The 25,156-nt window shown below is 49.6% G+C and overlaps 1 protein-coding gene across 1 annotated transcript in view; it reads right to left on the bottom strand.

Moving 5' to 3' along the window:
- Positions 1-24,709, bottom strand: part of FOXA3 (forkhead box A3) — a 32,511-nt gene extending 7,802 nt beyond the window's left edge. The window contains exon 1 of the mRNA XM_077318518.1: positions 24,221-24,709. Coding sequence (XP_077174633.1) covers positions 24,221-24,292 — 72 coding nt within the window. The 5' untranslated portion in view covers positions 24,293-24,709. The remainder of the gene's footprint in view (positions 1-24,220) is intronic.
- Between the last annotated feature and the right edge of the window lie 447 nt (positions 24,710-25,156).

Genomic DNA, 25,156 nt, shown 5'->3' with positions numbered 1-25,156 from the left:
AATCATCAACTGAACAGGCATTGTGTAATGACAGGCATTGCAGTGCTGTGGTGGGGAGCGTGCTCTTTGTGTGCAAAGTCCCACATTTAATCCCTGGCATCTCCAGTCCAAGAGATTTCAAATAGCCCGACTAGGAATTTCTGCCTGATTGAATAGACCAACAGTGGCCAAACTGTGGCTCTCCAGAGGTCCATGGACTACAATTCCCAGGAGGCCCTGCAAGGGCCTCCTGGGAATTGTAGTCCATGGACCTCTGGAGAGCCACAGTTTGGCCACTCCTGGAATAGACCATGGATAGCCAATTTATGGCATGGGTACTCCCTGCAGACAGGGCTTGGCTGTGGCATAGAAGCATGGTCTCCTGAGACTAGGGTTGCCAGCTCTGGGTTGGGACGTGGTGTCTGAGGAGGACTGACTTTGGGGAGGGGAAAGCGGGAGTATAACTCCACCGGATCTTCGTTGCTTGGAGATGGGTTGTAATAGCGGGGGAATCTCCAGGTACCCTCTGGAGGTTGGCAGCCTAAACCAGGGCTCCACATTCGGATTCCCACTCAGATCTCTTTCACTCCCTTTCAATCCCTGTTTATTTATTTAATTTTTAATTCCCACATTCCCCTATATCACTCGGACACTTTTCACCACTGTCCCTGATAAACACACTGGTCCACAGCCCAAGGGATGGGGTGGAGGGCAAGGTTCAACCCCCCCCCCCCGCCCTATGGCTACCGTTGAAAAGAGAGGAACCTGGAGAGGAGGCAACTGAGAGGGGATCTGATCACCACCTTCAAGTACTTAAAAGGCTGCCCTGTAGAGCAGAAGTAGTCAACCTGTGGTCCTCCAGATGTCCATGGACTACAATTCCCATGAGCCCCTGCCAGTGTTTGCTGTAGTCCATGGACATCTGGAGGGCCACAGGTTGACTACCCCTGCTGTAGAGGATGGAGCAGAGTTGTTCTCTCTTGCCCCAGAGGGACGGACCAGAACCAATGGGATGAAAGTAATGCAAAAGAAATTCCATCTAAACCTCCAGAAGAAGTTCCTGACATTCAGAGCGGTTTCTCAGGCTTCATCGGGAGATGGTGGGTTCCCCATCTTTGGAAATTTTTAAACAGAGGCTTGATAGCCATCTGATGGAGGCTGATTCTGTGAAGGTTCAAGGGGGTGGCAGGTGGCAGTGGGTGAGCGAGAGGGTTGTGGGTGTCCTGCATAGTGCAGGGGGTTGGACTAGATGAATTCCTGCCATTCATTTGTCACTATGCCATAAACCAAGAGGCATACGTCGTCTTCTGTGACAGGCACTAAAGTTAACTGGCTTTGCTGCCTGCTTGCCACAAAAGCCTGCTGTGGCCGGGTTCTGGGTAGACCAAAGGTCTGCTTCAGCCCCAAACCAGCCCGGCCTGACCCAGCCTCCTGAATCCGCTCTCGGCTTGCCTTGGGAGTGCCCCGCGACTTGGGTTTTGTGGCCCAAACACGGCCGTAAATTCTTTTTTAGAGCCCAGTGAAGATTAGCTCCCTCCGAACCAAGGTCGCCTTCCTATTGTCTCGGGACAAGCAAGATGGCTTTTGAACCTTCGGGGTTATCTCGGATTAAAGGGAGCGATTTCAGGGTCGCTCTCCAACTTCCCGGTCACAGGACTGGAACTTGCTAGCCATGTGGTCTGGAGGGTGGGGGTGGGCAGGATCCACTGGGGTGGGGGTGGGCAGCATCAGCTGCCCTGAAAGGCCTTACCCTGAATCAGGCCTCAGATCTCTCAGAGTCGGTATCGCCTACTCAGACAGGCAGCTCACATCTATCGGGTGGGACAGGCTGGGGATTGAACCTACTGCCTTCTCCATGCTGAGGAGATGCTCCACCACACCCCGAAACTTTGGCCTCCATCCCCAGAGTGAACAGCCATCTTTAGGGATGTGCTAGGGAAAATATAAAACCCCTTTTCCTAGGAGAGAGATTCAAGAGGATCACCGAGTTGGTCTGAACCAATAGGACAAGGTTGGAAGCCCAGAGACACATGGAGACCATCAAAGGGTAACTCTGGGCAGGAACTTTTATGGGCAGGTAGTCAGTCAGTCAGTCAGTAACCTTTTATTGGCATAAAATGTATAAGACATATAAAAATAGGGTTTAAAATTTCAACAAAATAATAAAATGGGGTTACATGACCAAACAGATCTTAAAATGATTAAATAAACTATAAGAGATAAAATACAAGGTAGGCAGCATATTATAAAAGCATCTTAGTTAAAACTCTGGCAACTAAAATGGTTATCTCTGGGTCTTTGTCAGAGAGCAGAAATTGCAAGGTCATAGATTTACTTACAGAAGGCTTGTTTCCCAGCAAAGCAACAAAGCTGTCATCCCGACACTGCTCATATAAGGGGCAATCTAACAAAATGTGTGAGACAGAGTCAGGGCAGCCAGAACCACACGGACAGTCTCGCATGATATGGGATATGGTGGAATCTTCCCTCTAAGACCTTTGAGGGGAAAGCTTTCATTCGTGCGAGGAGAAAAGCTCTTCTCAGGGGTGGGACATCAAGGAGATGCAAATATGAAGGCATAATATTTCTCTGCATAATGATGCCAAAGAATGCTGGTGAGCAGACTCGAGGCTGGGTAGGTATGAGTTCCTGCTGCTCATGGTCTAAAATTCTCTGTTTAATAATCCGGAAGATACATTTTTCTTCCAGAGGTAGTAGGGAGTTCAGATCGATGCCAATGGAGACTAATTTTTGTTCAATAGCCTGGAACCATTGAAATTTAAGAGGGTCACTTTTTAGACAAGTTAAAAGGCTGCCAGTTTCTATTCTAAAAAACAGTCTGACCCAAAATTTAAAAGTAGCTATCCAGGCCCTTGTCTCTACCCTAATTTGGCCAAATTCTGCGCAAATGGCATGGTAGGAGACACAGTTGGGAACTATAGAAAGCAGATTGAACACCCTCAATAGATTTATTAAAGGCAGGAACCCATAAGGGGCATCCAAACAGGAGCTGGGACATTACTTTGGCATTAAAAATTTTAATTGCTGCAGGGATAAATTGGTTACCTTTCGCAGAGAAAAAGAACTGTTTTATCAAAGAAGATGAGGATTTGGCCAGATTGATAGCTCGTTGGCAGTGGGAGCTCCATTTCTGGTTATACTGGAAGGTAACACCTAGATACTTAAATGTTTTGACTTGTTCTATTGAAGTGCCTCCAATAGACCAAGTCATTGCATGCCAGCTCTTAGAGAAAACCAAAATTTTTGTTTTACCATAGTTAATTACTAACTTATTATCTTGGCAATATTGGTAAAAGGTGGATAAGTATCATTGTAAGCCAACCCTTGTATATGAGAGTATTGTAGTATCGTCGGCATACAACAACAAAGGAATATGCTGGGAACCAAGTTTTGGGGGATCACCATTAATTGGTTCCAGTTTTAACGCTAAATCATTAATGAATAAATTGAACAACAAGGGGGCCAGAATACAGCCTTGCTTAACTCCAATGGTCATTGAAATCTTAGAGGTTAAGTCTCCCTTTGAAGAATACCGGACTTGGCAGGAGGTGGACACATAAAGTTTTTGGATGAGAAACACAAGTCTCGGTTCCATACCCATTGATCGCAATTTATTCCAGAGCATATCCCTATCTATCTTATCAAAGGCACTTTTAAGATCTATAAAAGCAGGTAGTCATAAAGGTGCCAGCGGATTCAAACTTTGTTCTTTTCCTCAATGATGCACTGCAGTGAGCAGAAGACAATTGGACCAGATGTGCATAGTGAAGACAGAGGAATATCAAAAGCTGAAGCTTTTCTGGTGTCCGTCCAGTGCATATTTACCAACTGACATCCGCCTACTACTGCAAACCCCGGCACGAGCTTGGAAAACACGCCTGCCCTCTAAAGTGTGAATTGGGGCCTCAGGCGTGGTGATCGGCACAGCCTCGTAGATAGGCGAGTTTTGCTTTTGGGACCTTCCATCCATCCAGCAGTTGAACAAGATCTCTTGGGTGCCTCCAAACACGTTTTTGGCTCGCTAGAAAATTATTTTTTTCAGGACCTTGTTTTTAAAATGACAGACAAGGGACTTCCACGAGAAGCCTCGGGTGGGCTGTGGGCCAGACCAGATTTACCCATGCCCCTTAAAGCAAAGACCTCAACCCGCCCCAAGTACATACACGGACAAGCAGGAGGGCGCCCTGTCAGATGCCTCTGACCGGAATAGCTCAGGCTGGCCACATCTCGTCACATCTCAGAAGCTAAGTGGGGTCGGCCCTGGCTAGTCGGCCCCAAAGAGGGGGGGGGGTCTGGCCTCAAACAGAGCAACAGCGTTCTCAGCCCTGGCTCCAGCCCGGTGGAATGAGCTGCCGGGGGAGATGTGTCTTTGGACAGAGTGATTACGGAGCAAAGTGGAATGCAATTTTAATAGGAAATATTAGATTATTTTATGATAGGAAATATTAGATTATTTTATGATGAGAGAGGGGGCGGCCTAAACGCCAAATAAATACAGACTGCCTGAACGGGGACCACCATGACAAAGAGGCAGGGAGGGACCTCGGGGCAGCATAAGACTATGGGGCCCACCCTCCCAAGCAGCCCCTTTCCCCAGGGCGGCCGATCTCTTTCATCTGGAGAGGAGCTCTCATTCCAGGGGAACCCCAGGAAGCATCCCTAGCTCTCGGGCTCCCTTGTCGTCCCTTTAGGTTTCTTCTCTGCCACAACACTGGTTGCTCCACACTGCCCTGTCTGGTCGCCCCAAAGGGCCTGAGAGACCCATCAGTGGGCTGGGCGGCATTTTCCATGGCGGTTCTTGCAAATCTGAGGACAAGTCAGCTCAGACTGCCTCTGGAGAGAGCTCCACGGACCCTCTCACCTCCCAGATAGCTCCCAAATCCTGTCCAAACAGCAGAGCAGACGCTCGGGTTGTGCAAGGGGGCCATCGCCCCACCCCCCTGGACAGGCAGCCTTGGACATTAGAATCTGTTGTTTGAATTGGGGGGGGTTGGGGGTTGGCTGGCCCTTAGCCCTGGCTTGGTCCTTTCCCAAAAGGACAGAGGGCTCTCTGATACCGTGGCTGTGTGCAAGAAGACCTTTGAGAGAATGACAGAGGCAAACGGCACCGACCCCCCCTGGGTTGGGAGACTGTTGAGTCAGCTCTCAACCTCCCCCATGCAAATGAGGAGATAGGATCCTTTTGCAAAGCCTCTGAGCTTCTGCTTGTAGGTTGTCTCTTACAGCACCAAGTTAGGTCAAGCCGAAAGAAAGAAAGAAAGAATAAATCCATTGATGTGGGGCTTAACAACCAGTGAGTACCACAGACTCATTTCCCTAGGCCCAGGATCCCCTGGAATTACAGCTCATCTCCACACTGCAGAGGGACTTAGGGAATTAAAGTTCAGACTATAGAGGTCAGTATCCCTGGGGGAGATTTTGAGTCCTGTGCCACCTTTTAAGACCAACAGGTTTTATTTGGGGTATAAAACTTTCTTAGGCTTTAGGTGCTACTGGCTGAAGCTTTGTTCTGCTGACCCACCTGAATCTCCTTTCCTGGAGAAAATGGCTGCTCTGTAGGGTGGGCTTTATGGCCTTGCCCCCGCTGGGGTCCCTGTCCTCCCCAGGCTCCCTCCCAAATCTCCAGGGGTTTCCCAGCTTGGATCTGGAGACCCTACCCCTTCAGTCCCTTCCAGTAGCATGGGGAGGGGGGGACCACTGGGAATCCTAGCGTGATTAGTCCAGAGGGTCCATACACATAAGGGCAAGAGAGCACGGAATAGATCGCATACGGTGAATCAGTTTTGTTCCTGCTGCACCCCTTTGCTAGAAAACTCCTTGCAGACAGAAAAGGGGCACAGCAGCCAAAGCAAAAAGGTGGCGGTGGTGGAAGCTGTCTCCCTGCGGAGCAAGTTTCCCCCTTGCAGGAAATTTTTTCCATGTGATGGAAGATTCTTGATGTGGCATCTACCACCTACTTGTCTCGAGTGGTCCTCATTCGCCTCCCTGAACCACCGTTGGGGCAGTGACTGTTTTCACTCCTTGCAAAGGACTTGAGGTTCTTTTTTGCTTAATTTGGCATGCCCCCAGTCAGGTTGCCAACTTCCATGTAGGGCCTGGGATTCTCACAGAATTATAGCTGGTTTCCAATAAAAGCAGAGTCCGGTAGCACCTTTAAGACCAACCAAGATTTATTCAAGGCGTGAGCTTTTGAGTGCTTGCACTTGAAAGCTCACGCCTTGAATAAATCTTGGTTGGTCTTAAAAGTGCTACCGGACTCTGATTTTATTGTGCGACTTCAGACCAACACGGCTACTCATTTGAATCTATCCCACTGGTTTCCCATTAGATTTGAGCCCTCAGAGAGCCACAAGAGTTTCAGGATATGAAATTCTGAGAACTAACACTCCCTCCGCCAGACACTAAGCTGCCACTGGACTCAAGTGGAACTGGTCCAATGCAGACAAAAGCCTTGGACACCCAAACCCAGGAGGCAGAGATCCGCTTCCCTGGAGAAAAGGACAGCTTCAGAGGGTGACTCCTCTGAGGGCAGCCCGGCATTGAGGAACACTCTTCCCTCCCCAATTTCTGTTCTCTCCAGAGTCTGACCACTCAGATCTCCAGTAATTGGTGACCCTAGTTCTTGGTCCTCTGTCCTGGTTCCGGAGTTGTCCTTTTATGTGGTTTTATTCAACGTTGTATAATTTTGAATCTTTTTTTTAAAATCTCGGCCTCTTGCTCTTTTCTTCTGCCACATACCAGTGATGGTTTAGGGGTTTGTGGGGGGCTTTCTTGGTACTTGCCGCCCCCCATAACTGTACAGCTTTGTAGGGACCCTAGAATTGCAAGGCCCGTAGCTGGTGCTACTAGGCGCAGGGTGGGGTAAACCGCCTCTGCTATAGACAGACTAGCAGGGTGACCCATCTTGAAGAAGTGGGCTGGGACACATGAAAGCTCCTCCCTGGCCACAGATGGTGCTCCTGGGCTCTGGCTCTTTTCTCCTGCTACAGAGACTAACAAGGTGACCCATCCTGATCTATCTCCATGCAAACACACGGATCTTCCTCCCTGCCCTGTTTGAGCATATCAAAGTGTTTTGCAAAAGGTACCTCGGGACCATTCAAAACATTTTTATGCTGCCTTTAGGGGGCTGCCAGACTCTTTTCCACTCGTATCAACTGCTATTTCTTCAAATCTCCCCTCTCTCGGAAATGTATATTGTGACCCCTGTGGCAGAGTGAGCCACACGTGTGGATTTATGTATCCTCAATCCCTGGCATAAAAGGATTAGGCCTTCCCTCCCCCTGACACCTTTCTGTTCAAAATCCCCCTTCTGTTGGCTGCTTTTCTAAGATGACTGGAGCCTTGGGAGGATGGTAAATCACAGCCTTGGGGCTGCAGCTGGTTCACAGGAATTGTTTAGCCCACCTTCGAGCTCTGCAGCCATTTGTTAGAAGCAGCGGACCCACCAGATTGCAACATTTTTCTATCTATCAGTGCCCAATGCCTTCTTTCCTCAGACTCCAGGCAGCTAGGGCAAGGTTTCAAGGACAGCAGTCCCATTAACAGTTAAAAGAGCTCAAGGGGAGGGTTTTTTTTTAAAGAGCCAGCATGCAGCCTGGAGACCCCCAGAGCAGGCGCCGATCCAGATGTGGCACTCAGGCTGAAAAATTCAACCACCCTGACTTAGACATGGGCTGGGACAAGAAAGGCAACAGAGAGAGGGAGAGGCATATGGACATCAAGAGAAGCCATGCTGGATCAGGCCAGTGGCCCTTCCAGTCCAACACCAGTGGTCCAAACCCAGGAGGGCCAGAATTCCAGACCCCCCCCCAGCACCAAGAATATAGAGCCGCACTGCCCCAGACATAATGATAAAAGAGAAGGCCAGTGGCCCCTCCAGTCCGTCCCTCTGTGTCCCATTGTGGACCAAACCCAGGAGTCGTTTGGAGGTCCACCAGTGGGGCCAGAACTCCAGAAGCCCTCCCACTGTTTCTCCCCAAGCACCAAGAAAACAGAGCACCCCTGTCCCAGACAGAGAGTTCCTTCTATATCTTGTGGCTAAAAAACCAGTTGTGGACTTCTGCCTCCATACATTTCTCCAGTCCCTCCTTGAAGCTGTCTATGCTTGTAGCTACCACCACTTCCTGCGGCAGGGAATTCCTTGTCTTAATGACTCCTTAGGTCAGGGGTAGTCAAACTGCGGCCCTCCAGATGTCCATGGACTACAATTCCCAGAAGCCCCTGCCAGCATTCGCTGGCAGGGGCTCCTGGGAATTGTAGTCCATGGACATCTGGAGGGCCGCAGTTTGATTACCCCTGCCATAGGTGAAGAAGGACTTCCTTTGATCAGTTCTAAGCCCACTGCTCACTAATTGCACTGCGTGCCCACAAGTTCTCATATTGTGACTAAGTGAAAAAAGGGCTTCTTTCTCTACCTTCTCTACCCCAGGCATAATTCTCTAAACCTCTGTCATCTCACCCCAGTTATTGTTTCTCCAAGCTAAAAAGCCCTAACTTCGTCTACACTACTTCACAGGGAAGGGGTCCCATCCCCTTAATCATTTCCTTTGCAGTTTCCAATGTTAAATGAAGGCAGAATGGATATGCCCCCATACACCAGGTCTGCATTCTCCGTTCCTGTGTTCCTAACTGTACTTTTATACCCAGAGATTAAGCAGGAGTCGAACTGATCCTGGCGAAAGCTTCAATCACTATATTTTTGCATTCGTAGCTACTGCCAAAAACACAAGAGCCAAGATAGTTAACCTGCCAGGTTAACCCTCTGTACATTTTAAACCTCGCTGGGTGTATCCACTGAATAGGGACACATATAGGTAGATTTCCACCCACACGTAAAATCTGTACCTTTGAAATGGGGGATCGGTGTCTTCGTTAAGAGTGGCATGATCTAATGGGAGAACCAAGTTTCATTCCCTGCTTCTCCTCCACATGCAGCCAGTTTCCAGGGTGTTTATGGTGGGGAGAGGAAGGGAAGGCGATTTAAGACTCCTTTGGGTAGTGAAAAGCAGGGTACAAACCCCCAACTCTTCTTTTCCTTCTAATTCTCACCAACAGTGTATGAATATCTAGTGGAAACTAATGGAGAAATAATCCCAGAAGGAATATCTATGCTAGTCTGGGGGCAGGGAAATCAAGCAGGAGGCCCTTCAAAGTCGAGCTACATTTCATTCCAGCTGAAGCTTTCGTGTTTTGGGGTAGAATAAAAAACTTGTCACTTGTGAAAAATGGCCGTCTGCATCCTCAGGAACCCCACGGACAACCATTGCCTGGGAATAAACAGCTTGGATTGGTCAAAGGTTTCTCATAAAGTGGTTTGTCTCTTGCCTATTTATTCCGGAGTCATCAATCCACAGTCATGATGCTGCATGAGTCCCTCATGCTGCAGCTCCAGAGACAAACTCCCAAAGTACTGGTTGGACAATCCCTTTCAATGGTGCTCATGAAGAAAGAGCGAGGGAGATTTCTGAGTTCTCCCCAGCTATGAATTAAATTGGATGTTCAGTGGGGAGGGTGGGTGGAACAAATGGGAAAGGGACGGGGGAGGCATTTTAATGAGGGAAAAACCAGTGTCAAGAAGAAAAAGAAGAAGAAGAAGAAGAAGAAGAAGAAGAAGAAGAAGAAGAAGAAGAGTTGGTTCTTATATGCCGCTTTTCCCTACCCGAAGGAGGCTCAAAGCGGCTTACAGTCGCCTTCCCATTCCTCTCCCCACAACAGACACCCTGTGGGGTGGGTGAGGCTGAGAGAGCGCTGATATCACTGCTCGGTCAGAACAGTTTTATCAGTGCCGTGGCGAGCCCAAGGTCACCCAGCTGGCTGCATGTGGGGGAGCGCAGAATCGAACCCGGCATGCCAGATTAGAAGTCCGCACTCCTAACCACGACACCAAACTGGCACCCTGTGAGGTGGTGAGGCTGAGAGAGCTCTGAGATTACTAAAGAAGAGTTGATTTTTAGATACTGCTTTTCTCCACCCGAAGGTGTCTCAAAGCGGCTTCCAAGCTCCTTCCCTTTCCTCTCCCCAGGGAAGTGGGTGAGGCTGCGAGATCCCTGATAAAACAGCTCAGTCAGAACAGCTCTGACAAGAATGTGACTCGCTCAAGGTCACCCAGATGGCTGCAAATGGAGGAGCGGGGAATCCAACCTGGCTCACCAGTGCTCCTAACCAAGCCACTACAGTTCTTAAAATGGAGATATCGCAGTCTAATTTGAACCTGTTCCAGTGGTTCCTCAGTGGAAGAGGCTTCCTTGGGAGGTGGTGGGTTCTCCTTCTTTGGAAGTTTTATGCAGAGGCTAGAGAGCCGCCGGACAGAAATGCAGATTCCGTTTAGGCAGATTGTGAGTAAGTGGGCAGAAGGGCATCATCTGGGCATGGAACTGGGGTCCCTGTGGGTGGGCAGACAGATGTGAATTTCTTGCATTCTGCAAGATGACCCTGGAGGTCCCTTCCAACTCTCTGATTCTATGAGTCCCGTGGCATCTTTAAGACCAACAAAGTTGAATTCTGGGCATGCACTTTCCGGTGGGTCATCATGTTGACCTGAAGCAGCAGAACAAAGTCTGAGTCCAGGGACATCCTGAAGACCCACAAAGTTTGATTCAAGGCATAAGATTTTGCCTGCATGTGCAGATATCATGAAACAGAATTCCCTCAGTTATTACCTATAGGTAGAGAGAGGATGTGTGTGTGCGTGTGTGTTTTTGGAGTGTGTGTGTGTGAATTGCCAGGAAGGTATAGGGTTGAGCGCTCCAGTGCGCTTCGGGGAGCACCGACGCCCGAGGCAGCCAGCATACATATTATTATATGTTTCCTGTATGTAACTTTGCCATATGATAAGTAATAAATGTATTGGTGGAGGACATTCTGTTTTGCAGTATCTGAAGAAGTGTGCATGAACACTTAAGGCTATATCTTGTTTAATTGTTGTTGGTCTTAAAGGTGCTCCTGGGCTCAAACTTTGTCAGTTTAGTATATTAGCATTGTTTACACACCTGATTTGCAGCTATGTCCCCTTCCTGCTAACAAAGTATCAGGCTTTCCCATCTAGCAACAAGGGTTAGCAATTGTCTAGGTCAGGGGAAGTCAAACTGCAGCCCTCCAGATGTCAATAGACTACAATTCCCAGAAGCCCCTGCCAGCGAATGCTGGCAGGGGCTCATGGGAATTGTAGTCCATGGACATCTGGGGGGTGGCAGTTTGACTACCCCTGGTCTAGGTTTTTCAGTGTTTGGAGCACTTTGGGAGTTTGGAGCATCTTGTGGCAGTTCTGCAAGGTGCCCCTGGATGGAAGAGAGGCAGAGCTTGCCTTAAAGCCACTTTGTGAATTCACAGCAGAGGGGAGACTTGAACCTGGGACCCTCCAGATTTCGCCTAGCTCCTTTTACAGACCATCGAAACTTGGCGTAGTGGCTAAGAGAGGCAGCCTCTAATCTGGAGAATCATACTACAGAATAATATTTTGTAATTTATATTCCGCTGTTCACTGCTCGCTTCTTCCGGGTTTATCTCGAGTTATGATTGTTGTTATCAGGGGTAGTCAACCTGTGGTCCTCCAGATGTCCATGGACTACAATTCCCATGAGCCCCTGCCAGCGAATGCTGGCAGGGGCTCATGGGAATTGTAGTCCATGGACATCTGGAGGACCACAGGTTGACTACCCCTGGTTAGGATGTTCCCAGGGCCGAGCTCTTTCGTGGCCCAGAGCTTTTCCTGGCGGTGCGTGCCGAGTTGTACCTTGGCACTGACCGAGCCCAAAGTTGCTGCCTCCCCCCATATCCTGTTGCCGCCACCCACTGAAAGACACCGCCGGTTCCTGGCCAAAATGCACATCCTCCTCGGCGGACTTTCGGTTTGCTCCGTTCCGCAAAGACCACAGAAGGTGCTAAAATTAAGTTGATTAATTGGGGCCCGTTCTGAGAAGCCCGGGGGATGGGAAATCGATCCGCTGGTGGGCGGGGGTGGAGAAAGACCACGTTGTCCGAAGGCAGCCTGCAAACGCCAACTCCGGCTGGGCTTGGCAGGAAGGTTTTCTGCCCCACCTGCTTTACCCTCTAATGGGAAAGTTGGCCAAAGAACACCTCACTTTGGAGCGCTTTGGGGATGCCAGCCTCCAGGTGGTTCCTGGGGATCCCCCAGGATGACAGCTCACCTCCAGACTACAGAGACCAGTTTCCCTTGGAAGAATTGGATGCTCTGGAGGACAGCACTGTACTTTATCACCCCTCCCCAGGCTCCATCACCAAAATTTCAGGGGATGTTTTGAATCTGTCATCCCAACCTGGGACCCCTAGAGTGCTCTAACTCAGGGGTAGTCCACCTGTGGTCCTCCAGATGTTCATGGACTACAATTCCCATGAGCCCCTGCCATGAACATCTGAAGCACCACAGGTTGACTACCCCTGCTCTAACTTTATAATAAGCAGTCAGCAGATGTATCTTTCTTAGGCGATTAGAGTCCATTAGAGTCCTTTAAGACCTTTAAGTTATATTCAAGGGATGAGTGTTTGTGTGTGCACACACTCCTTCTGATACAAAGGCATGCACATGGAAGCTTCTACCTTGAACGCAGCTTTGTAGGCCTTAAGGGTGTCCCTGGGCTCAAACTCTGCTCTGCTGCTTCAGGCCCACCCGACTCGATCTCCGTGGACTGAGGTTCCCATTTGGAAAGAAGCTGTTTTCCCCGGTGACGTTGGAGGACAGCGCAAGAAAGTCGTTCAGGGCACTTATTGGAGGGTTGGGAGAAAGAACTATAGTTGTTCAGTATCTTTAGTTGCAACTTATACGAAGCAGATGTTATTAAGGAACATCACTGCACAGAAGAACAAACTGGATTTGAAAGAATTCAAGAAGTTGGCATGCTTAAGGGAAAAAAGAACCGTTGCACGCTCACTGATGTTGCCCTGGTTTGGGTAGCTCAGGCTGATCTGATCTTTTGGAAGCTAAGCAGGGTCATCCCTAGTCCACCCCTGGCCATCTCTTGCCCTGAAGGGCTTATGAGCCGGGATGTGGCAGTGTTTTCTTCCACCATTCATTGCCCAAGCCAGGGCTTCGCGAAATCCTGCCGTTTCTTGACGGTGCTGGAAGGGTGTCCTTTAGGCTTGCGTGCCAGTGGCCACCTCGGGCTTGAACGGCTGCCCAAGCGGCCGAATCGCACCAAAGCGTACAAGCCTAGTTTCCTAAATGGGTGGGAATTAATTAATTTTTAATATTTTTTTAAAATTGGTTACATTTATTGTGATATGACCATAACACCACCCACCCTCCCAAAATGGCCATTGGTGGGCCTGGAGGGGGTGGGGAGGGGAGGGCCCACGGCTCTGCTTCCCAATAACATTCTGCAGGATCGTGTCACTTCTGGGCTTCCTCGAAGCCTGAAGAATGTTTCAGGGGTTTCTCGAGAGAAAGGCTCCCCTACAGTTTGAAGAGAGAGCTTTCTAATATCCCAGTATAAGTGGCACCAGACAGTCCATCATGGCCATTATTTTAAAATTATATTTCCAACCTGCTTTGTGCTTTTGATATGCGATGGGTGTGTGCTGTTTATCCCTATCCAGATAGCTCATTGACATGCTAGGATATGACCAGTGAGACTTATTCGTGCCCTGGAGAGAAAGGCAAGACATCCCCCCCTCCCCCATTTTGTTAACTTCCCAACTGATTGATGCTTTTTAAATGTTAAGCCTAACTGAAGCATACTTACGCCTCCAAATCAGACTGGACCAAGATTAAGTGGGCCAGTATTTGCTAGCATCTCACGGTCTGTGTTCTCAGCTTGACCATGGGTATTATTTATTTCAGGTCTTGGAGAGGGGGGAATTGAATAAACAGCTGGTCATTACATGCACCCCCTCACACCCAGCCTTCCTCAACTTTTTTGAGCACCCCTGAAACATTCTTCAGGCTTTGAGGGACCCCCCAAGTGGTGCGATTAGGAAGAATATGGCTGGGAATAGGGATGTGGCCTCCTACGCGCCCCCTTGGGATTCGGTGATCACCAAGGCGGCAGAATGGAGCCGGAAGCATAGCTGGGGACACACCCACCTGGGGCCCCTCCTCCAGGCCCATCATTGGCCATTTTGGGAGAGAGGGGCAGGGTGACAGGACCATAGGTTTGCCATATCACTCAATAAGTATTTAACAAATTTAAAAAATATATATTAAAGATTAATCAACTCCCTTCCAGGGCTACCAAGAAACTCCAGGATTTCACAAAACCTTGGTGGAGAATTCCTGCTCTAACCCAACATTTAACTCAGGTTGTTTCCGCAGTGACCTAAAATTTTGCGTCAGAACTCTTTTAGCTGTGCGGAATTTTCTTGCAGCTAAGCACTCTTCTCACACCAAGTGGGATAATACACTTTCAATGCCCTTTGGTGATGGTTTGCAACCAGTGCAAAAAGGGAAATCCGTTTGAAGGAGAAGAGTTGGTTCTTAGATGCCGCTTTTCTCTCCCCGAAGGAGTCTCAAAGCGGCTTACAGTCGCCTTCCCTTTCCTCTCCCCACAACAGACACCCTGTGAGGTAAGTGAGGCTGAGAAAGCCCTGATAGTACTGCTCAGTCAGAACAGAAAAGCCCAAGGTCACCCAGCTGCCTGCAAGTGGAGGAGTGGGGAATCAAACCCGGCTGGTCAGATTAAAAGTCGGCGCTCCTGCCCACTACACCAAGTGACTCTCCTACTTGCCAATGGTCACTAAAGTGCATTGACAGTGAGTGCCTCAGTGTACATGGAAGCAGCCAAGGCACGAGCACCCCAAATTCCATCTTTTATGAGCACCCCAAATTCCATCTTTTATCAGCTATATTTGCCTCCGTCCCCTGACCCTAACAACCCTGGACCCCCTGCCCCCCGAGAGGCATGGCCAAACTGGTTCCATGGTTTTGGGGCTCTGCTCCCATTGTACATCTCAGGAACTTTTCCCGAGAAGCTCTGACGTAACCTTTGTCAAGAGTGGCTGTTTTCCAGACCCACCCATTAAACAGAGCGATATCTAAGCCTCCCTGCGGTTCGTGTACGCATGGATTTGTCAGCGCTCAGGCGTGTGCCGTGGCTCTTTTCATAACGCAGGTGTTCTTGCACGTAAGCAAAACCGGATGGTTCTGCCATTTGGAAACTGAAAGAGCCAGTGATTCGGAGAACGTTCTCCTGCGGCCGAGGGCTGCCCCTCCACTTTCTAAGCAGGCAGGCCTTGTTTCTAAGGCTGGAGCTGGCTCCAGAATCTGCTTTATCTGCAGAGAGGAGAGAATTCGTTTGGGCAGCCTCAGTTGGATTAGAATCCGGAAGCAACTTACAGACCAACAAACATTTCAGAATATAAGCTGTCCAGAGTCTCCGCTTCAGCAGGGATCTCAGGAGGGTGGCCCTTCTAAAGGGATCCGACTTGCATGGGATAGAGAAGACAGAAGAAGAAGTCCTTTTCTCCCTCCCGCAATACAAGAACTGGTGGGTGCTCCAAGGAGCAGCAGGCTTAGAACAGATCTAAGAAGTCCTGCTCAGTCATTAACACATGGAACTCACTGCTACTGGAAATCGTGACAGCTACAAGCACAGGCAGCTTCAAGAGGGGACTGGAGAAACATCTGGAGCAGAGGTCCATGAGTGGCTATGAGCCACATGGAATAGAGGGCAGATTCAAGTGTTGGTCTGCAGTAGGACAACAAAAATAAAGTCCAATAGCACCTTTAAGACCAACAAAGATTTATTCAAGAAGTGAGCTTTCAAGGTGCTATTGGGCTCTATTTTTGAAGGAATAGAGGGAACACGTTTGTCTGGGGAAGGGGTGCTGTGTGTTAAAGGCACGTGAGGGGCCACAGTAGGAGGGCATCTGGAGTCCTGGCCCCACTGGTGGACCTCCTGTGGGCCCCTGGGTTTCAGGTACTGTGTGGCACAGACTGTTGGACTGAATGGGCCATTGGCCTGATCCAACATGGCTTCTCTTATACCTGGGGCAGGGATGCTCTGTCTGCTTGGGGCTTGGGGAGGGGGACACAGAGGGAGTTTCTGGAGCCCTGGCCCTGCTGGTGGGTCTCCTGAAGGCACCTGTGTCTTGTCCACGGTGGGACACAGAGTGTTGGACTGGATGGGCCACTGGCCTTAATTCAAAACGGCTTCTAGTACATTCTCTTATGATCTGGGTAGTCAGAAGCTAAGCAGAGTTGGCCCAGGCGAGCATTCGGATGTGAGACCACCAAGGAATACAAACGTCATAATGCCGAGGCACATGACGGTAGAGGCAGGTCATGCCTCGAAACTCTATGAGCCCATTGGTCAGCTGTAACTCAATGGCTCTTCCAACCACCACCACACGGTCACCCTCTGAAACGGCCTTCCCCAGGTGTCCCATGAGAGATCAGAATGATAATGCTGCAGTTGGGTTATAGCAGAGCGTTCTTTCCTCATCTTAGGACCCTTGCAAAGAGGTTATATCTCAAGAGGCTATTGGGAGAGAACTCACGGCCTGTGCATGAAATCAAAGGCAAGCTTCTGATTTTCACAGAATTCTTCAGGGGCCGAATGAAAACACCATCAGCTACCCAGACGGCAAATGCCAGATCTCTTAACCAGGTGGTTTAAGGATTTGCAGGGCCCTAGCGGGGCTGCCAGAGCAGGGGCGGAGGGGCCTCCCATCGTGGAAAGGCCTGTCACTCCGAGTGCCCTAAAAGAGGGGAAAGGGGGAGAAGAGAGGCTTCCATGGTGGGGAAGCACAGCGCGGGGCCCCTGGAAGCACGGGGCCCGAAGTACATGCTGCATGTGCTAAACTGATAAACTGGCCCTGCTCTTGACTCACACAGAAACAGGAGCAATCATACAATCTTCGGGAATACCATAAAATGCATCGACCTCCAAGGAAGGAGGAGTGGAGCAAAACTTTTGTAAGTCCTGACCATGTGTACTCTAATTTAGGGTTGTGCGCTTCGGCCACCGAAGCGGCCGTTCCAGCCCAAAGCAGCCAGCGCTGCGGCGCTGGCTGCTTTGGGCTGGAACGGCTGCTTCGGTGGCCGAAGCGCACAACCCTACTCCAATTCTTGCTTATAAGGCTGCAAGTTAAAATCTGTAGAACTGGCTAAAGCACTGAGTGAAACAAACCCTACTTTTCTACAAAGCAGTATCAAAAATCCCACCGATTTTAATAGAATTGGGTTGCCACCCTGAGCCAATAATTGGACGGGGGCCATATTTAATCGGAGATGTCTGCCCGCCCGTTGATTGGTGACGTCCAAAGTTAGATGGTGCTCCTTCTTGTTTCTGGAGGCTGCTTTCGTTTTGGTGCGTGAAGCGAATAGGAAATGAAAGCAGAAAATGGGAATGCGGAATTGCAGGTTTCGTGGGGAAAGCCGTGAGACCTTGCAAAAGCTCTTTGCTTTCCTCTGGGATCCAGTCCTTGGTTGGATCGGCAAGCCCATCTAATTCCAGGATGTGTTTCTCAAGGCCAGCGTATTCTAACCTCAATCTGTTTTTTGTTTTAATTCTTTATAAATGCAGATTTTGCTCTGCAGCCAGGCGGCTCCAGGTCTCTTTCTACCTGAAGGTGAGTCAAACGGTGTCCTTGCAATCTGTGATGCAATCCTGATTGCTTTATCTCTGCGATTGAATCAAAAAGGAAAAGGTCTGCTAAGACCAAGGCCCTTCCCCTTTCAGCCACATCAACTGGCTTTCGAATTTATTCGCACCCTTTGATAATCTGGATGGGATTTCCTGCATAAGCAGAAAGGAGCCAGTGAGGCTGGCCACACCTGAAGGACATATCTCGATTTTGGAGGCCTCAAAGGCCTCATCTGTCTCTGAAGGCTGGAGACAGAGGTCTGGGCGAGGGGGAAAGCTACTCAAGTGCTGGAGAGACGCATTAAAAAAGCACCCTCTAATATGGTTAACGACACTCAATTGACTGTCCCATATAAACTTACATAGATTGGAGGGGGTGGCCTTGTTGGTCTGAGAGAGCAGAACAAAACTGGAATCCAGTGGAAATTTCCAGACTCTAGCAACCCCCTCCTGGGAACTGAAGGAGTATAGTATACACGCACATACCCCATATCTGAAGGAGAAGAAGAGTTGGTTCTTATATGCCGCTTTTCTCTACCCAAAGGAGGCTCAAAGCAGCTTACATGTAGACATGCACACAAAAGCTTATATATCTTGAATAAAACTTTGTTGATCTCCAAGGTGCCCCTGGACTCAGACTTTATTCTGCTGCTTCAGACCAACACAACCACCCACCTGAATACGTAATGGTTGAGGCTATTCTGTTCCACTGTATCTGACGAAGAAGAAGAGTTTTTTTTTATACCCTGTTTTTCTCTACCAGGAGAAATCTCAAAGTGGATTACAACTGCATTGCCTTGTCTCCCCACAATGGACACCCTGTGAGGTAGGTGGGGCTGAGAGAGCTCTGAGAGAACTGGGAAGGTCACCCAGATGGCTGCATGTGGGGGAAGAGTGGGGAATTGAACCCGGTTCTCTAGATCAGGGATAGTCAACCCGTGGTCCTCCAGATGTCCATGGACTATCATTCCCATGAGCCCCTGCCATTTGCTGGCAGAGGCTCATGGGAATGGTAGTCCATGGACATCTGGAGGACCACAGGTTGACTACCCCTGCTCTAGATTACAAAAAAGAGTTGGTCTTTATTCCGTACTTTTCACTACCCAAAGGAATCTCAAAGTGGCTTACAATTGGCTTCCCTTCTTCTCCCCACAACAGACACCCTGTGAGGTAGGCAGGAATGATTGAGCCCTGATGTTACTCCTCTGTGAGAGCAGCACTATCAGGGCTATGACAAAGTGGGCATGTTCATGGCAGCTTGAATAAAACCTTTTGTTGTTCTTCAAGGTGCCGCTGGAACCAGACTTTATTACACAGAGTACAGGTGCTTGGGAATCTACTGTGGGTATATTTAGCAATTCAGGGAGGGGCGGGGCATGTGGCATACGTGTGCTAAACGCTGTCAAAGCAGGAGACTAACACGGGTAGTGTGCCATCGCTTTACTCTGCTTAGCAATCCCAGAATTCCTTGGTGGTCTCCCATGCAGGCCCTGTTCTGGATAAATCAGGCCAGGCTTTCTTAGCCAGTGCTTTGTGAAACCCTGAGGTTTCTTGATAGTCCTGGAAGGCAGTTTCAAATGGGCGGCATTTAATTAACTTTTGATATGTTTTCAAAATCTGTTAAATATTTATTGGGTAATATGGCTATATATCAGGGGTAGTCAAACTGCGGCCCTCCAGATGTCCATGGACTACAATTCCCAGGAGCCCCTGCCAGCAAACTCTAGCAGGGGCTCATGGGAATTGTAGTCCATGGACATCTGGAGGACCACAGGTTGACTACCCCTAAGCATCAGACAGGTTTATTTTCAGCCCAAAGGCTTGGAAGGGCTGCTTCAGATGCTGTCTTTCCCCATATCCAGCACTAGGGACAGGGGCTGCTTCACTCAGAGTCTTCCCAAAGTCTTTGGGTGCCCAAATACGGTCCCTTCTCCAGTTTAGCGTAGTGGTTAGGAGCGGCACCTTCTAATCTGGTGAGCCGGGTTTGATTCCCCGCTCCTTCTCCACAGGCAGCCAGCTGGCTGACTTTGGGCTCGTCACAGTCTTGTTGGAGCTGTTCTCACAGAGAAGTTCTGTCAGAGCTCTCTCAGTCCCACCTACCTCACAGGGTGTCTTGTGGGGAGAGGAAAGGGAAGGCAATTGGAAGCCGCTTTGAGACTCCCTTCTGGCAGTGAAAAGCAGGGTATACAAACCAACTGTTCTTATTCTTCTACCACAGTCCCTATAATTGCCCCAGTATCTTCTAGTGAATTTCGAGAGTGCCATTTTGCCAGCTGACTCTTGGGAAAACACACGACCCCAATTTGTGGTGCCACCTCCGTCCCCACTCCCAAGTGTGTGCCCCTGACAGCCTGGGCAGGCCGGTGCTATGCTCTGCGTCTAGGTCGGGCGTCCCTCGTCCCAGAGAGGCGTTTTAGAAGGCCGCATCAAAATGAGGTACCCAGAGCAACAGATTGGAGAGGAAACCAGACAGAAAACATTTTGGACATTTCTGGTGACGCTGCATGGGAGGTGGGGGGGGGGGCGGCGGAGAGGCCTTACAAAGCAGCGGGGACAGGAGGCTGATGTGGAAGATGCCGGAGGCCACTGGGTTCACAGCCCTGCAGGCATAAATCCCGTGACGTCAGCCGCTCAGGTGAAATTAATACGCGGAAGGGGAAGTCAGGATGGGTGCTCCCTCCCCGCCCTGTGACCCAACACTCGCCAGGGACCGTCATCGCTGTCCTGCTGGTTCAGAAAGCAGCCTGCTTTACGAGGCGAGCAAACCGGCCTCGGCCTGTAAAATCAGAACCAGTCCAGAAAAGAGGGCCGCCTTCCTGGTGGGGTGGGGAGGGGAGGGGGAACAAGCCGTCTGGTCTTGCAAAGGCCCTTTGACGCAGGGGACACCCACTGCCCCGGAGCTGCCCAGGGGTAGAAACTCTAAAGCGGGGCTCGGGAGCTGCCCAGAGCCGCCCCAGCCCAACACCGACCTGTGGCCTCCCTGAGACCGCCTCAATGCAGCCAAAACATCAGCTGAGCATAACCTGCATGCTGTGCCTGACTCTGTGGGATCCAGGGCCCTGGGGTCCCCCCCTCCCGTAAGGATGCCAACTCTGGTTGAAGATGCATGCCTGGGTGAATGGGTTTTAGGGCGGGGACGGACTGTGGTGGGCTTTCATGTCCTACGATCCACCTTTCAAAACAGCCGGAGAAGTGGAATCTCTGTTTTAAATGCATAAACCAGTGATTGATGCCGTCTGAAGGTCAGTTATAATTCCATGAGATCTCCAGCCCCCAGCTAGAGGTTGGCAACCTCTCCAAGAAGAATGCAAGAGGGCCAGGGATTCTTGCCTGGGAGTTTGGGGTCAAAGTGTGCCAGGGCAGCTAGGCATACGGTGGTCCCAAGGGCCAATCCCAAGCTGCATCAGATCCCTTTGAAAGGGAGGTAAAGGGCACGCGAAATTATCACAGCATTAGGAAGCAGCCAGAGGCCACCTTGAAGCACCTTGAAGACTAACAAAACTGTGACCGGGGAGGAGCTTTTGGGAGACACCCCTCTCTTCTTCAGACATGGCCGGAAGGGAGTCCATCCGTATGAAATGGCTCTGCTCTCCAAGATGTAAGGACAGATGGACTCCTCTTCTAGCCATATCTGAAGAAGAGAGGGGGGATACTGAAAGCTCCTCCCCTGGAATAAATTTTGTTAGTCTCGGTGCTACCAGACTGTTGCCCTTTCCTCCTGCTACAGACAAACTGGGCAGCCCATCTTGAAGAAGAGAGCTCACACCCTGCCACAAATGTTGTTCGTCTTGAAGGTGCTCCTGGCCGCTGACTCTTTTTCACCGCTACAGACAAACACGACCACCCATCTTGATCCGTCCCAGTGTGAACAGGTGGGAGGGGAAGCTGTGCTTCGTGCTTTCCTCTCCCCAAATAACTTTTGGAGGCTGCTTTTCTCAGCTTCACGACACAAGATTTGCGCCCTGTAGCACCTTGGAAGCCAAGAGGATACCCCTGGGCTCGGATCAAGGTGTCATTCAGTCACTTTTGGGCAGGAAGCACTTGCATGTTGGACTTTGGGAGTTATTTTATCATAGCAAAACTAGGAATGTTTTGGGGTAAATAGATCTTGGGCGGAGGGGTGGGGGTCGCTTGAGGGACATAGGAGGTCGCCTTATGCCAAACCAAATCCCTTCGGCTCCTGGCCCAGAACTCTTTGCTTTGAGGCGCACCATTTTTGGCAGAGAACTGTCTCAGATGGAGGCACATCCTGGCCAGGACTTTACTCTCAGATTTTGTGTTCTCTGTGTCCCATCCCCTTTGCCGCTGATTATGAACGGGAGATATTATGTGGAATGGCCAGGTGCCGCTTTGACCCTCGTAGCTCCTTATTACCCTCATTAGTGCCATTGATATGACCCATAACAGCAATCCTGGCAAGTATTATTAAGTATAGAATCACAGAGTTGGAAGGGACCTCCAGGGTCATCTAGTCCAACCCCCTGCAGAATGCTATAAATTCACAACTACCTGCCCAACCACCGTGACCCCAGTTCCATGCCCAGATGATTCCCCCCAAAAAGAGAGAGACAGAGACGGAGACAGAGACCAGAATCCCTGGCCAATTTGCCCTGGAAAAAAAAAACCTCTTGTGCGAACCACACTGAGAATTTGTTGAGCAAGTGATACAGGAGACTTGGTTGAATAAAGGAGAGAGATCCCAGGGAGAAAAAGAATCTGTATGTGTGAATACTCTTTTACGCCTCCCCCACCAGCTCTGCCTGGCCCAATATCCAACAGGTCCATTCCAAAGTCTTGTCCAAAGAGAGGAACAGACAGGCTACTCAGACAGATGGCAGGGGTGCTCTGAGGGGAGGGGTTAGCGTTTGGGGGGGCTCTCAGAAAAGTTACCTCCCCTCATAGCACTGAATGCCTTAACAGCTCATGCGCAAGTTCCACACGTTAATTGCACAATGTTAAGTGCAAATGTTAATTGCACAATGGTGTGGAGAAGCACTTCCTCTTCTCTGTGCCGAACTTGGCGGTTCTGATATTGCAGGACTGACAGAATGATGTCAATTCACTCTCCCCACAGGCTCCCTAACTCTCTCCTAAATGTCTACCTTAGAGACTTGCTCATGAGTCCACATGCGCAGGAGGTGGGACGGCTGTGCTGGGGTTTTGAGAAAAGACCAAGCCACAGGCTGAGAGAGGCCCTCAGAGATCTGGCGTCTCTTGGGCAAAGACTGCAGACAACAGAGCTCTGCAAGTCGTTTCTACTCCTGGCTAGACAGAATATCCAGTTCAGGCAAAACTAAACCAATTAGTAAAAATCCAGCCCCACACTAGGTAGGAGTGATATCCTCCAAGACAGCCCTACATTTCCCTGTCTGCCCACAATCTGTGGGGCGCCTACGTGGCTGGAGACTGGCTAGAAAGGCATTCTGAACACGGATTGTACCCGTTGGGCGATTGGGAATGCAGTGCTGGGACCTCATTTTAGGGTATCTTCCTAGCTTCTGCAGCTGTTTGGGGGGTTATAATGCTGTCGTGATTTCTAACAACAGCAATGACAGAGCAACGTTTGAGCCGAGGGGGTACCTTGAAGACCCGCCAGGTTTTATTCCAGATACAAGCTTTCACGTGCACGTCTTGAGACCAGGAGAAGTGGGCTTCAGATCTGAACAAGTCCAGCCACACACAAGAGCTAATATCTCAAATAAAACGCCGTCTGCCTTCCAATTTGAACCTTCTCTGGATTCAAACTTTGACCTGCTCTTTCAGACCAAGACGGCGACCCACCTGGATCGACAAGCAATGATAGTTCTTGCAGATCCCTGAGAAGAGCTTGTCGTGCCAGCACTCAAATTTTATTTTTTTTAAAAGAGGCCAATGTTGCTTCTGCATAAGGGGAGGCAGATGGCGTGATGAGCTGCTGGAGAGATCAACTCGATTTGAAATGCAAGGATCCAATGGATAACTTGTGCATTTTTTTTAAAAGCGTATGATACGTTTTCAATTTTTTTTATGTGGTAATTTTTTTTAACTGATCACACAAATTCCAGGAAGGTGGCTGTGGTATTGGCTTTTGGCCCTGAGAGTTGAACAAAACCTCCACCTTCAGAAGCAGTATACCACTGAACACCAGATGCTGGCAACCGAGGAAAGACCTTCTCTGCTACTCTGGGGCCATGTGTGCTGATGGAAGGGCAACAGCACTTTAAGGTGTGTCTCCCCAGCAGATGTGAGCTTTGACTCACAAAAGCTTCTGCTGGAAATCATTTTGTTCCTCTTGAATTTTTCTGCCAGGCTCTGGTTTACTTTGCAGCTGGAGACTAACATGACTACCCCTAATCGGACAACAAGAGGTTCCAATCCAGGAAGACAATTTTCAAATGCCACCAAACTCAAATGAAAAGTAACTCCCAACCTGGTCATTATGGTCTGCGAGAATAAGCTGGTTTCATTTGCTGCGTGTTGATGGTGACCATTTCTTCGCTCCCCCAAAACTAGCCCACATTTCTTCTGAACCCCTCCTCCCCCCAGAAGCAATCGCCGTACAAATGAACCTCATAACTATTATGATTCTACACGCCCAAAGCAAAAGTTTGATTTGCCCCCCCCCCCCCAACCAACCTAGTTCTTGTGAACGCTTTCGGAAAACACAGCTGTCCCCATTATTTCTCTCTCCCTTGACTCACCTCGGTGGGTTCATTATAGTACGAGTTCCAATCCGAAAGATCGTGTGATTCCATTTTGACGGACCCCAGCATTCCAAAATCCCAGGAAGGGAAAAATAAAACAAAATGAAGGAATCTCTCTGTATTTGAAAGTGAAATCCTGGATTCTCTTTGGCGGGTGTTCAGTTTTTTCCCTGCCTTCTCAAAAATAACCTGTTCTCTCTTTTTGGGGAGGGGGGGCGGAATTGACTTCACCCCTCAAAGCCAAAGTTGAGACGTGCAGCGGTCTTTTGGGGAGCAGACGCCTGCTCAGCAGAAAACGGCTTCAACAGGCGTCCATGGCGTGGAACGAGGCCAGGAAATCCACCCAAAATCTGGGCATTGAGTCCGTTGCAATTTTGGGGGGATGGTTTTCGTGAGACGCGTTCTGTGTCTCTTGCTGCGTGGCTTTCAGCTTGTGGATGTCCTTGCTTCAGCCTGTCTCCCGGGATAAGAAGGGCTGGCTTTCTATCCAGACCCAGGTCTTTATAAAGCCAGACACTTATCCCTATACCCCGCCCGCTGGTCGGCAAGTCAAATATTCCTACCTGGGCCCGAGGCAAGCAGCCGGAGAAGACTACCTCTGCCACCTGGTGGAGGAGAACTCGGGTGTAGCAACCCAAACGGCAGACGGGTCCTCTGGCTAGGCACACTTGGCCGACGGGAAAGGGAAAAGGAACAGAAAACCAACTGGAGAAAACACTTCAGGAACCTCAAAGCTGAGCAACATATATATATTTTGACATACAAATATTAAGTGCACAGAAAGCAGATTAAAAACATTAAAAACACAGTTTCTGCAATGTTGCAATCAGTCTCAATCAGGGGTAGTCAAACTGAGGCCCTCCAGATGTCCATGGACTACAATTCCCAAGAGCCCCCTGCCAGCATTCGCTGGCAGGGGGCTCTTGGGAATTG

The sequence above is a fragment of the Paroedura picta genome, unplaced genomic scaffold (assembly GCF_049243985.1).
Source record: "Paroedura picta isolate Pp20150507F unplaced genomic scaffold, Ppicta_v3.0 Ppicta_v3_sca21, whole genome shotgun sequence".
Classification (NCBI taxonomy): Eukaryota; Metazoa; Chordata; class Lepidosauria; order Squamata; family Gekkonidae; genus Paroedura; species Paroedura picta.
The sequence above is the reverse complement of the archived record's forward strand: the minus strand, read 5'-3'. Positions and strand labels throughout refer to the sequence as shown.